Genomic DNA, 13,146 nt, shown 5'->3' on the forward strand with positions numbered 1-13,146 from the left:
TTCATAGAATTTGATTTGGAAACGGTCTGTTCTTTATATTGCCTTCAGAAGAATGACACTACAGTAGTTTATGCTTAGTACATAAGTGGATGACCTGCTGATCATACCATTGGAGGAATTTACAGTTCAGATTCGAGTCCCTAGCAATGGTATCGATCGAAGAAATTTGTGGCTTAAAACTTAGATTTCGATACTAGAGTTAAAACCTCACCGAATTTCATCAAGCCTATATGGGTCTCTGTGCAACTGAAGAACCTCGGTCTCCGACTGCACAAATCAACTGCTGGTAGTACCTTTTTGTGTCCAATTGAATCCACTTTAGTTTTCTTCTCGAACGGTTCAGTCGACTTTCAGGAAGTCATGAAAACAGAAGTTACATGCCGTAACAGCAGCTGTAACCTGCACAACAGAGCGTAATTGGAACATCCATTTTCTCTCGCAGGAACCTTGACCACCTGTAAACAAACCTCAGCTGTTACAGGTGATCAAGCAGTGGCTCATTGTAAGGCCATCAGTTCCGTCTCTTGTATCCCTCTTAAGTCTTCAGCGTATTAATTGGTGAGTCAAGTACTCGTAAGCAAAAGAATAATGCATATTAACCAGATACTGTAAGCAGACTGGGTGTAGTTTGGGAGATTTTTTTTTTTTCTTTCCGGCATTGTCCCTTCTAAGGAAGTAAGCACGCACACAGAGAGAGAGAGAGAGAAGGTAGCAAGTAGCAACCGTAGCAGTCACTCACATCAGAGTTAGCAATATTATAAGGACGAAATGTCTGCTTAACAAGAAGAAAAAGCACTCCCAATTTCGAATGTAAGAAAACGTTTGTAACAAAGACATCATAGAGGCCAAGTGAGCAACCGAACAATCGACAAGGAGACGACTTAATATTTGTATCCCTTCACATGAAGGCTCTGTGATGCCAATTCACCGGCGTTTCCACCTTCATACGTGCCAAGTGTGGCCTCGGAGTTGGCCTTGCACCTGACCAAGAAAGCCTCCTGCGCAGCCTTGACATTCTCCTCCTTCCCCTTCCATGTCTTGAGGGTACTCTGCTGCAGGGCACGGCCGAAGGAGAAGGACAGAGTCCACGGCTTCAACACATCTAACTTGTTCATGGCATTCAGGTTCAGTGTTGCCTCCTCCTCACTCTGGCCTCCTGACAGAAACACGATGCCGGGAACAGCGGCGGGAACGGTACGACGGAGCGCCCTCACCGTCAACTCAGCGATCAACTCGGGTGCTACCTTGGGACTGTCTGATCCAGGAGTCACCATGTTGGGCTTGAGAAGGGTACCCTCAAGAAGAACATGGTGATCATTGAGGGCCTTGTACACAGCAGCTAGCACCTTCTCAGTTACCTCTGCACATTTGTCGATATCATGGCCGCCGTCAGTGAGAATCTCTGGCTCAACAATGGGGACAAGGCCATTCTCTTGGCAGATGATGGCGTAACGAGCCAAGCCCTGAGCATTCTGCTGGATGGAGAGCTCAGATGGTTCGGATGGTCCGATCTTAAGGACTGCACGCCACTTCGCGAACCGAGCACCCGCCTTGTAATACTGCTGGCACCGGGCTCCGAGGCCATCGAACCCCTGGGTGGTGGTCTCTCCATTGGTGCCGGCGAGGTCCACCGTGCCCTTGTCCACCTTGATGCCGGGGAGAACGCCGGCCTCAAGCAGCACATCAACGAAGGGCTTTCCGCAACAGGTCTTCTGATATAGTGTCTCCTCGAAGAGAATGACACCTGAGAGATACTGGAGAGCACCAGGGGCGGTGAAGAGGAGTTGGCGGAGGGCTTGGCGATTTGACTCGACATTCTCCACATTGATGCTGGCGAGACGCTTGCCTATGGTGCCAGTGCTCTCATCAGCGGCAAGAATTCCCTTGCCAGGGGTGGCGATGTACTTGGCATTCTTGATGAGTTCATCTGCACATTTAGAGCAGGAACAAGAAAGCAGTGAGCAGAGAAGATATCAAAAACTGTTTCATGAGTTCATCACCAACAAATGATGCAGCAAATGTAAAAATGGAAAGGATGTTGGTTAAGCTTAGAAAAAAATGAACTAAATCAAGAAACAGCTTAAACATTATGTAAGTTTTCCATGAAAACGCTACGAGATACATGAGAATCGTGAAGCTTCAACAGGAAAGTTCATATACATTCTTTGCTCAGAAAGCATCGTCAACTGGAACAATGCACTTAAAGCATGAATTACAATAAACGAAAAAACATTATCTTCACAAGTCGAAGAAAATGCTTAAGAATAAGGACAAAGCTCCTCAGTTAAAACACTTTCTAATACTCTGCAGAGACAAAATATGAAGGGAAAGATCAGGGCCTGCAGGTCCCGCAAATCAAAGCATAGATGGGTAAGAAATCATGCCAGGGGACGAGGAAAAACAACCATTTTTAAAGTTGTCAGACAATAAAATATAACAGATGAACAATGATACTGTGAACAGCAGTCAATCAGAGATTGTTTAGTCGCCTCCATAAACAATAGAAAGGAACGAGTTATCGTACGTTAAACCAGAGCAAATGCATCTCTCTCCCACAAGCAGCAAATGGGGCCAGTCTTCTCCACAAGAACATATATTAAGTTTATCCCGTAGACAATCAAACAAGAAAAAAAAAATACCATGCATATAAGAAGCGAGAAAAAAAAAACAAACAAACTGACTACTCAGACTAGAGAAATCTGAAGATATTTTGAACTCCCAAATTCAGACTAGGTCTTTTTCTTGGAAAAAAGAAATAAAAGAGAGAGAACATATTCAAAACACCGGACGACTTGTACTGAAATCTCAACTTCATGCCTTTAGAATATACATAACTCAGTCTAAACTAAATCCATTCACTGTAAAAAGAAAACTGGAGTTATTGCGGAAAAAGATGTATCCACAGTTCCGAGAAAAAGAAATACCATACTAGAGAAGAGGATGAACCCAGAAGTTGATACACACTCTCAAATGAAGCTTTAAAAGCAGAAAAGAAACGGGAAAAAAAGCAACATGACACGTTAAAAAATCAAAGAGAAATGGAGATTTCGCTCCATAAACACAGCATGCTTCAGACTCGTTGTGTGTATGCGCGTATGTGAGAAAGAGTAGAGAGTAACTCCCTCACAGCAGAGTAGAGAAGAGAAGTGTGACTCTGCAAACTATGAACAAAGAGTGACGAAGAAGAAGAGCGCTCACCAGTGTACTTGCCGATGAAGGCCGACATCTTGGAAGGAAGGAAGGAAGGGGTGCAGAGGAGAGGAGGAAGGAAGGGGACGGAGAGGGAGCACGAAGGCGGAGTTTGGATCGTCGGACCCGATTATATTGGTTGGGTAGAAGGGGACGGATAGGCATATTCCATTGGGATCTCCGGCTCTTGCGACCGCCCACGTGTCGATGTCGGAGCCCATGGAGCGTTATCCGTCGTCGGATAACCAACGTGGATTTTCCGCCCTTTGGATTTTGGTTGGCTCTCGGTTTTTCCGACCCACCCAATATCTTTCCCTTTTTCTAAACAACACCCCACTTTTCCAACTACTACCAGCCTGCCACCCAGGCCATCCCCGCGTATCTGGATCTCCTACCACAGTCTCAGATCAGATCCCCGGGTCCGCTCTCATATCCATGAACTCGAGGGAAAGTTTTCCATGAAGAAGTGGTGCCTTCGATACTTGAACCCGAGGTTTTAGAACTGTTTAGATTCCTAGACGCTATAATTCTTCATCTTTTTCTTTGTGTTAAGCAGACCTATTATCTTATTATTTTGGTTGGATAGTAAAAATGGTGAAAATTTTAGTTTTTAGTCGGATGATATGATGAAATATTCCTCGTGCTCACCACCTGAACATAAGCGAGTCTAATAAATCCATTAAAAGTTCAACCAAGACTTTCTAAACCAAACCATCTCGAGGAATTGTAGAATCTTGAGGAATTGTAGAATGAGGAGCAAAGTAAGCTTTCATGGATACTCCATTTTTATTAACAACTAGCAGGAATTCTAAAAATATTATTCACAGATCTTTGCTTAGTTGTGACGACGCCATCATGTTCACATAAAGTGCATCTCCTGGCATAAAGTGAGAAAAGCTTGCCTAATCCCCAGATCTCTAATTAAAAACAAAATGAACTCATCATACTTTTTGTTTGTTTCAAATAGATGGTTGAAGTGGTGGTTTAAAAAGAAAAAAAATTAGAAAATGAAAACGAAAGCCTGAGCTCAATGCCCTAAGAGTGATATAAATAAGATTGGTGGAAACTAATCTTTAAAAGCTGGAAATCCAGATGTTTGGGGAACGGGCTTTTCCATTGTTTTTTTAAAATATCCGATTCCTTGACTTAGTAGCTATTTTGATAATCTCTTATTAAGGTCAACTACCAGCTCCCTCATGTTTTGCTTATATCATGTTTGTTTAACAAGATGTACATAATATACAGCTTTGGCTTTCTCTGGAAAAAGCGGAAGCCATTTTTATGGTTTTAGAGAACAGCATGAGACGATACACCTCTGCAGATAGACCTCCATTGGAAGTCCTTTCATTCAGCCCTTGGTTGAACGCTGATACTACTGCTCCCAACCAAGTGGATTGATCTTCCACATGTATTGTCTTAAAACTTGTTGGGACTTGTGACAGATTGAGAGAGAACGTCTCACAGTTTTTTCTTTCTCTCCTTTTTTAAGCACAGAACAAGTTGCAGGAGCGACATTAATTTTCCGGCGTAATGTCGATTGGCTTTTTCGACATAATGTCGAGTGGCTTCGATTGGTTTGGTGGATCTTTTGAAAGGGTGTCGAACCTGGACAGCCGGGAGCAGAACAGTGCCTGCTACTGGGTCGGGGAGTTGGCGAGCCAGTCAGGAGCTTCAGCCTCGAAACTACTTGCTCTGCTGCTCCCTGTTTTGCAGGTCGGAAAAGAAAATATCTTTCGGTATCGCGTCACATCATCCTATGGGCGCATCTCTTTTTGATGAGGAGGTTTGGCCCCAGACTTCTAGAGCATCCCCAGTTTATCCGGGGTTTTCCGGATAAGTGCCAAATGAGGATTCCAAGCTCCATCAGCCTATAGTTTGATACGCACTTTTTTCTGAGGCCAGTAAGAAGGCGGCCGAGAAAGAGTGGGCCGGAGATTTGGGCAGCGCCGCTTGGTTCAATTTGTCCGGCACACGGAAGAATTCAGAAATATTGTCCTTCTGCTCAACCCTTTAATTTCATGTCCTCCAAGATTTCGATAGTCAGGTCTTTTAGCCGGCTGATATGCGGCACTTTCTTTTTCTTAATAGTCAATTTTCAGCTTCTTGTATACTCAATTTCCAGCTTTTTCTTGTATACTCAATTTCCAGCTTTTTCTTGTATACTCCTTAGGTATAAAAGTAGTTTTATGATGCACTTTTCAACTTGAGTATCAAGTGCACCAGCGTTTGCAATCTTACTTGCAATTCTTTTCATCTTTTAAAAGTTTTTAAACTCATTAGAGGATGAGGTCCCATTTTATATATATATATATATATATATATATATAAAGGACGCATCCATATTCATTACAAAATTTCAAGAAGGGCCTGATAGAAAAGGCATACAGTTTTTCTTTCCTAAAAAATGTCAATGAATGTTTTAACATTTTTAAAAAAACTAAGGGGCCCCTTTGGCTCTACCCTGACACTGAAAGCCGTTGAACATTTTTTTTGTGAAATCATTGGAGAATTGTAGAACCTTTTTATTTTATTTTCCTCATTGTGAATCAGAAAAAAGCTTCCCACAAGTTAAACCGACCATCTAAGCGTGTGGAGCTCCCACGGATTCGTGAGCCGCATCAGAGAGCCAGTTCCAGTTTTCAAGTCTAAATTTGATTGCTCCTTTGACTAAAAAACTTGATCTCTAGCCTGGATTTGATTATGACCCTTACACCGAACCAAGAGACCATAGCAGGGAAGCCGAAGTATGATACTAGACCGGTTCAATCCACTACACTAGAACACTTCCATCACTACTTCCCGGTCATGAATCCTATATCCAGATCTGATTGGACCAAGATTTAAATCCCACATCAACGAGTTCTGACACAAACACGATTCATCCACAAAAGTGAGCCCAGACTTGGCTTATCAGGTCACACTTGTTTGGGAACGGGGTGGACTGAAGTGGCAAGAAACCTGTTGCTGGCAACTAGGATCCGCAGCCGGTCTACACGGGTTTTCATCTCCCTTCTTGAAGAACAAAGGTGGCCCCGCCGGGAGGGATCATCCGTCCCTCGTTCCGTCCCACTCTGCCCCTTTCTTCTTCATCCAAATCCGCTCCCTCGAGCCCCTTGAATCTTGAAACCATCTATCTATATATGTGAAATACCCATCACCTCACGTATCCTGAATCAATCTCCACAAGGGAAAACGCCGCGAGGAAGAAGAAGCAGAAAGCATGTCGATTTGCTCTTCTTTCCGAGCATTCCACCCAAGCATCACCCGTAAACTCTACCTCAAAAAACCCATCAGATTCACCGCCAGATTCATCTCCATAACTCCATACTACTCCCCATCATCATCGAAGAAGAAGTCCCCAAAACCCATCTCCCCTTTGACTCCCGTCTGCGTCCAATCGGTGGAACAGCTGCCGCCCAAGCTCCAGAACATCATCCGTCTCTTCGACACGGTGAAAGACCCCCGGGCGAAGTACGAGCAATTGCTCTACTACGGCAAGCAGCTGAGCCCAATGGCCGAGGAGTACAAAACCCCGGAGAACAAGGTGCTGGGATGCGTCTCCCAGGTTTGGGTTAGGGCCTTCCTCGACGACGAGAAACGAAACGTCTTCTTCGAGGCTGATTCGGATTCCGGACTCACCAAGGGTCTGGCCGCACTTCTCGTGGAGGCGTTCTCCGGCCACCCACCGTCCGATATAGTCGGGGTGTCACCGGAATTCATCCAGATGCTCGGGCTGAAGCAGAGCCTCACCCCTTCGAGGAATAACGGATTCCTGAACATGCTGAAGCTGATGCAGAGGAAGGCCCTGGAGCTCTTCATGGACTCTCAGGGGATGTCCACTCGAGAAGGCGGCGCTAGTCCAGCGGAGAATCCGGGGATCGATGGAGGTTTGATGGCGGATGATGAAGGAGAAGAGATGAACTTGGAGTCGGATGAAGATGAGGATGATGGGGAAGCCTGCCCTCTCCTAGGTAGAGCAGATAGGATAAGAGAGAAGTTGATGAGAGGGCTTGATCCTGTTGATTTAGATATTGAGGATTACTCTCATGCTCATGCTGGCCACGTGGGGAGTCGAGTTTCGCGTGGTGGGGAGACCCATTTCAATCTAAAAATCGTGTCCAAGAAGTTCGAGGGGAAAAGCCTGATCAAGCGACACCGTCTTGTTTATGATCTTCTGCAGGACGAAATGGAGGCTGGGCTGCACGCGATCTCTATTGAGGCAAAGACCCCGTCTGAGGTTGATGGGAGATGAGGATTGCAGCTTTGTTTTTCTGCAACATTAGTAGGCAAAATTTTTAATCCTTTCGTCCTCCTGTTTCCGTTATTCTGCAGTTATTTTTATTCATTATGAAGAGTTGTATAGTAATTAACGGTTAACGGAGACGATACATGACAAGAATTTTCCTTGGAAATCATGAAACGATTGCATTTGTTAACTTAGAACAAGAACATATAAAGAATCAATATGTGGAACTTTTTTTCCTCTGTGCTTGTATCCTGTCTATTCTTCTAGGTCACATCGACTTGTTGCTGCTGATAAATCAGCATATTGTTCGACCGATCGGTCGATGACAAGATTCTCGCCTCTTGCATAATCCTGCTGTTTGGAACACATTCTCTTTGCTTCGGTGTCATATGAACACTATTACATCAGTTTATTGCCATAGTTGCTTTTAGTTATTAGTTTTCCCAAAAGTAGCGTTTTCCTCCATTGAATGGGCATAGTCTCTTTTCAATACTTGTTTTTGCATCCTTCTTTTGTTACCAGTAAAGCTATGAAGTGTGTTTCGCTGACATATTTGTAAAAACAGCTCAATTGATTCCCGAGACTAGGGTGGAGAGGTAGTTGCAGGTGTTTAAGCAATCTGAATTTTGTATTTTCGAGAATCCAAGTAAATCCCATCCTCTCCAAATATAGTGCACACTTCGATGAAGCAACCTATTTAACACATGCTTGCTTTGGATGTGAATATAGGTGAACTCGCGCAACCCAAACATTTTGTATAGAATGTTGAGGAATATCTGTATCACCTTTTCCCTCACATCTGGTCGATTCAGGTCAAGTTAAGGCCAATTGTGAGAGGCACTTCTTCCAAAAGTAATGGTAAGAAGCTGGTAATTTCTTCTGAAAAAGCAATCTCGAGTCCTGCAAGAACTGTAAAAACATCCTTTATGATTTATAGTTTACACAAAGCCAGAAGGATATAGTTATTATTTCACGAACTTTCGGTTAACGCACGGCACCACGTCTTCCATTAACGTACCTAACAAATGCGGACAACTCCAAGACGGTTTCTGCAAAATCAAAATCTTGAGTGGGAACTCACCAAGTATTTACGACGCAGAAAAGAGGTGTAGACCTTGGAGTGCGCTAAGTTTTCAAGATATTACACAAAATAAATAGTGTTGTTCATGTACAGGAAGGATAAACAATTTACACAATTGCATCAACTTCCTTCGTCCTGCTGCTGCTCTCAGGGTCGGCCCCTTCATTAAGGTCATGTTTGGATGAGGCCATCCCGGTCTTCTCCTTGGATTCAAGGTATAGTGTCCTAATTAAATCGTGAAAACGGCGCCTGAAGGTTGGCATTCTCGACAAAGAAGTTACAATCCCCTGTGTCCTGCAGAAAAAAACGTCACTTCAAGTGAGACTGCATCTGGAAATATCAACTTATAAGAAAAGCAAGCGTAGAAAGTTAAAACCATGCCTTCCAAGTTCCAGAAATATTGGAGGGCCAACTGACTGTATGTTTGTAGAGGAAATGCACAGAAACGGAAATGAAAGGTGTTACCAATGCTGACCCAGACAATTACTTTTGTGGAGAGACATTACAAACTAAAGTGTTTTTCTGCATTAACGCAGTAAGATCAGTGCAATGGAATGTTAATGTTCTTAAAGCACCCAATCACACAACATAGGTGCAATCCATTCCTTCTCACGGCAGAATTTTGTTAAAAAATGGGAGAATTCGGAATGTTCATAAGATGTTTCGTCTTCGGCAAAGAAAACGTTTAAAACCGACACCTGCTTGACCTGCTCACCTTCTCACTATTGCTTGCAGTTGAGCCTTCCTGATATTGTCATCAGAAGGAAAACACCCGTAACTCCAATCCTCGAGCTTCTCGCTGTCACAGGTCATGATCAACTTATTGAAGAAGTGCATCTCATTGTCATCAAGATGGAGCCCTTTAATCTGCTCCCTCATAATAAGTAGCGGCCTCAGAAACCAATCTTTCAAGAATCTATCCTTCGAAGAGTTAAATAGAGTTAGTTCCATGTCATCAGCTGCAACAATCGATTTCATTGTTTTAGTGTTTGTTATAAATGAACCTCTGTAACAATAAACTGGAAAAAAATGATAAGTCAATTCAAACTCTTCCGCCATTGAAAGGATGTCATATCGTACTGAGCAGCAAACCAGAGGTATCAGACTTGGCAGATCGAAGAAGGCACTGCAGAATGCAATAACCGGGAAGCCTAATTGTTACTTTCTTGCACCTTCCTCTGTGAAGACACTCCTCTATATCTTGCAGAGTGAGTAGACCATCCTGTATGAGCATTCTACCATTCGTCTCACAAGATTGAAAAAGCCAATCCCACAACTGAGAATTCAAAATTATGCAAATTTATTAAACAGCATTAATAGGTGCGAAGGGCTAATTTTTGTACTTGTAGTCACCTGAACAACGGTAACCTCAACATCCTTAAATCTTCTTGACCTTACTGAAGCCAGCTTTTCTCCAAATGAACCACTGTGTTCACGCCCATGCTTATCTAAAGATATACCTCTCTCGAGTTGTCCAGAATGAGGTACTGTATGTTTCCTGTATTTGGGCCTGGCTGCCACAAGCATCACACAAGCAGCATTAAACGCACATAGTTGACCTGGTCATACAAGGAAATCACGTTCTCTCTTTCTATTTGCCATACGATGCCAAGTGCCATTGGCATCTTCAACTAACGACCGATAACAGAATTGTAGAAATTATGGTGCAACCAAAGCTACCTGGGTAGGCAAGATCCATCCTGCAAGTAGAGCAAATCATTGGTGTATTCATCGAACAATGCAACTGCTGAGACAACGTACGCCAGCCCCATTCGTAGAGAATTCTCCTAAAACCAATTAATTTAGTAGCGTGAACAAGATGAATGCACTTGAAGTGGATGACAACATTTATATGAAAAAGGGATGCCCTGAGACGGCAACATAACTATATCTAATCAAATAAAGCTGGAGTATAAAACAAGGTAGGTGACAGAATTTTCAAAGTATAATGCATGAAAAAGTACATACCTGATGAACAACTATTCCTCCATAAAGTCCTATCAGAAAGCCAGCAAGGATAGCTCCAACGAATGCAAACAAGACCGCAATGGGCCACAGTACGATGGCAAGAGCAGCAAATGGTACACACACAGATTCTAGAAAAGGTCCTTCTCTGCCGATCAGGTCTTGTAATAGCCGCTGCCAACCTCTCAGCAGCATGAAGGGGCTCTTCACCAGTGCTACAAGTGTTATCATTGGCACATCTATGGCCACAGCAAGCATGCTTACCAGAAATATACCTGGTACCATTGACAACCTTGGAAGAAGAATGAAAAGAATTTCAGTTGTCAATAGATGGAAGATATGTCCAGCCTCATGCCCCTTTTAAGAATGATAGTTATCTCAAAATAATGGCCATTTTCGAAATGCTCTGTTGCGCATGGTACTAAGCAACTAGGTATTCAGGAACAGTCGTAGAATCATGTGCTGCAAATGGTATTAAACTTATAAGTGGTTAGGACATAGTAATGCATACAAAATTATCTGGATTTTGAGATGTCATTTTTAAGAGAGAAAACCTAGAAAATATCCTCCACACTAAACATAAACAAAGATCTGCATTAGATATAAAGCAAATTTGAAGTACTCTAGAAAACTGAATGTTTAAAGCGGCAAGTAAATACTCGAAGAACAATGACATTACTGGCGGGAAACAGAAAAGCAAAGGATCATACTTAACATCAAGACGCCAATCATCGTCTCCTATATCTTTTATCATGTCATCCATAAGAGAAAAATAGGAGTGAAAGCACAAATCTGTGAAATCCCGAACAAATGTGCAGCTTCTCTTAATCGCACTCCAACTACCATCCTGATAACAAGTACGAACGTGTTAGTCTTACAGATTAAACAGCATAAACTTAAAATATTGTAGATAGAAAGAAACAGTAAGCACACTAGCATAATCATAGCACTGATAACAGACTGCTGCTAATGATGAAACCATGAACTTAAAAATGTTTTTCTGGCTTCGAAACTTCTATAAGCCATTGGAATAGCTCATATATTTGGTACATTCAGTCCAACTAAGGTCAATAAAAATGTCAGGTGAAACAATTATATTCGAAACGTTATCATGGTTTTGCAACTTCCGTCAAGTGGTAGTGTATAGAATTCAAAGTTTCCACGTTAGTAGCTCCACAGCAGATTGCAGCACAAGTGTTTCTCTTGAGTTTGAGCCATAAACAAAAGAAAATTATCTCTGTATTGTCCGCACCACCAAACAATGATAAAGCCGGTCTTCTTTTGCACCGACAGCCTGCAAAGTTGCAGCCAATGGAGCAAAAAGCCCATAGCTAATCCCAACAAGAAGACTTCCAACTATAGAGAGAATCAACCACAGAACCAAAGGCACAGGTAGGAGAAGCAACACCAAAATCTTCAACAGCAGACCGAGCCTCTTGGTTCTGCAACAATATACCAAGAATGGGTGAAGTAACAAGCAAAAGAAATTTCTAATACCACCCGCCGAATCAAGGGGGCGAGAAACAACCAGTATACCTCACCACAGCGTAGGTGGTCCAGAAAGCATGTGCAGGCCAAAGGCCTAGAACAACGGCAGAGTTTCCAGCAAAGATGATACCAGCCACGATGTTTCCAAAAAGAGCGGCTGAAAGTTTAATTTTTTACACCGCCATTAGTCATTGGAAGCTATTGGCCTAATCAATTCAAGCAACCCACCACCAAGAAGATACAATATCGCCGAAAATCCATTCGAAATGAACTAAAACATGTATCACATCAGAGAAACAATCCGCACTTAAACCAAAAAAAAAAATTCTCGATCGAAAAAAGCGGAAGCAAGCGGAGAAAAATCCAAGTTCGTCACCTTTCACCAATCCGAGAACCAAAAGCAAGAAGAAGAAGGGCAAGAAGCGAATTAATCCCCAGATAGATGAGCGGAACCCCACTGGAACTTCCATCCTTCCCGAGCAGAAGAGAGAGAAGAAGGCGTGGCCTTCAAATGAAGGTGTTGAGAGCCAGGTGTCGTCCTTGTTCATAACAGACTGACCGAACGCTGAATGAGGCGGCGGCTTGAATCAAGAAACGGCGGGAACTGGAACGGAGAGTCTTCGCGAAAGGCGGGGCGGGTCAGATCCGGATTAATGAACAAAAGTGCCTGGTTCGGGTGTAGGCCTTACTAAGTTCAACCCAATCGGGTTATCAATTGGAGCCGGGCCTCTATTTGATATTCTGGAACTGAACCCAATACCACCAGCTTAAAATCCAAAACTTTGTTCGCATTGTGACTAATTAGATCGGTATTGGATTCAAATGTGCAGTTACTGAACAAGATACTTACACTGTTTCTCGCACCAACAATTAGGATAATAGAACAACCAGAATACTATTTTCTATGATCCGCCAGCTGATTGCCATGGAAGTTAATGAGTTCATGTTGATTGACAGCATGGTTAAAGGATTAAAGCTCCCAAATAAATTCGCCTTAACACCATGTGAACACGAATCGCAGTAACTAATCCAAATTAACATTTCACTCAGCATAAGAAATTATAACACAAGTGTCACCTAAATCATGAAGTTGATTTGCTATTTTTCAGAATCCTTGCTTTTTGATTAGTTACTCGAACGCAAAATCAAATTCCACCAACTATATCTTTACTAAGAT

General features: G+C 42.8%; 3 protein-coding genes across 3 annotated transcripts; 1 reads left to right on the forward strand and 2 right to left on the reverse strand.

Annotated features, from left to right (window-relative positions):
- Nucleotides 1-725: 725 nt before the first annotated feature.
- LOC116259725 (fructose-bisphosphate aldolase, cytoplasmic isozyme 1) lies at nucleotides 726-3,306 on the reverse strand. The gene is made up of 2 exons (XM_031637635.2): nucleotides 3,199-3,306; nucleotides 726-1,927 (listed from the first exon to the last, which is right to left on the reverse strand). Exons 1-2 carry the CDS (start codon nucleotides 3,224-3,226, stop codon nucleotides 882-884), a joined length of 1,074 nt encoding a protein of 357 aa, XP_031493495.1. The 5' UTR covers nucleotides 3,227-3,306; the 3' UTR covers nucleotides 726-881.
- Nucleotides 3,307-6,122: 2,816 nt separating this feature from the next.
- LOC116258449 (sufE-like protein 1, chloroplastic/mitochondrial) lies at nucleotides 6,123-7,672 on the forward strand. The gene has a single exon (XM_031635610.2). The coding sequence runs from the start codon at nucleotides 6,410-6,412 to the stop codon at nucleotides 7,439-7,441; it is 1,032 nt and encodes a 343-aa protein (XP_031491470.1). The 5' UTR covers nucleotides 6,123-6,409; the 3' UTR covers nucleotides 7,442-7,672.
- Nucleotides 7,673-8,556: 884 nt separating this feature from the next.
- Nucleotides 8,557-12,546, reverse strand: LOC116259293 (uncharacterized membrane protein At3g27390). Its single transcript, XM_031637032.2, has 10 exons — nucleotides 12,346-12,546; nucleotides 12,018-12,126; nucleotides 11,734-11,923; nucleotides 11,192-11,328; nucleotides 10,485-10,773; nucleotides 10,197-10,303; nucleotides 9,870-10,026; nucleotides 9,597-9,792; nucleotides 9,232-9,475; nucleotides 8,557-8,810 (listed from the first exon to the last, which is right to left on the reverse strand). The coding sequence occupies exons 1-10, from the start codon at nucleotides 12,515-12,517 to the stop codon at nucleotides 8,624-8,626; spliced, it is 1,788 nt and encodes a 595-aa protein (XP_031492892.1). The 5' UTR covers nucleotides 12,518-12,546; the 3' UTR covers nucleotides 8,557-8,623.
- Between the last annotated feature and the right edge of the window lie 600 nt (nucleotides 12,547-13,146).

The sequence above is a fragment of the Nymphaea colorata genome, chromosome 8, assembly GCF_008831285.2.
Source record: "Nymphaea colorata isolate Beijing-Zhang1983 chromosome 8, ASM883128v2, whole genome shotgun sequence".
NCBI classification, from domain to species: domain Eukaryota; kingdom Viridiplantae; phylum Streptophyta; class Magnoliopsida; order Nymphaeales; family Nymphaeaceae; genus Nymphaea; species Nymphaea colorata.

Coding starts and splice junctions, on each gene's coding strand:
- LOC116259725 (XM_031637635.2), bottom strand. CDS start 3,226: ATGTCGGCCTTCATCGGCAAGTACACTG. Junction 1,928..3,198: donor CTTCATCGGCAAGTACACTG/GTGAGCGCTCTT, acceptor CTAAATGTGCAG/ATGAACTCATCAAGAATGCC.
- LOC116258449 (XM_031635610.2), top strand. CDS start 6,410: ATGTCGATTTGCTCTTCTTTCCGAGCATTCCACCCAAGCATCACCCGT.
- LOC116259293 (XM_031637032.2), bottom strand. CDS start 12,517: ATGAACAAGGACGACACCTGGCTCTCAACACCTTCATTTGAAGGCCAC. Junction 9,793..9,869: donor TTGAGGTTACCGTTGTTCAG/GTGACTACAAGT, acceptor TTGAATTCTCAG/TTGTGGGATTGGCTTTTTCA. Junction 8,811..9,231: donor CTGCAAGCAATAGTGAGAAG/GTGAGCAGGTCA, acceptor TTTTTTCTGCAG/GACACAGGGGATTGTAACTT.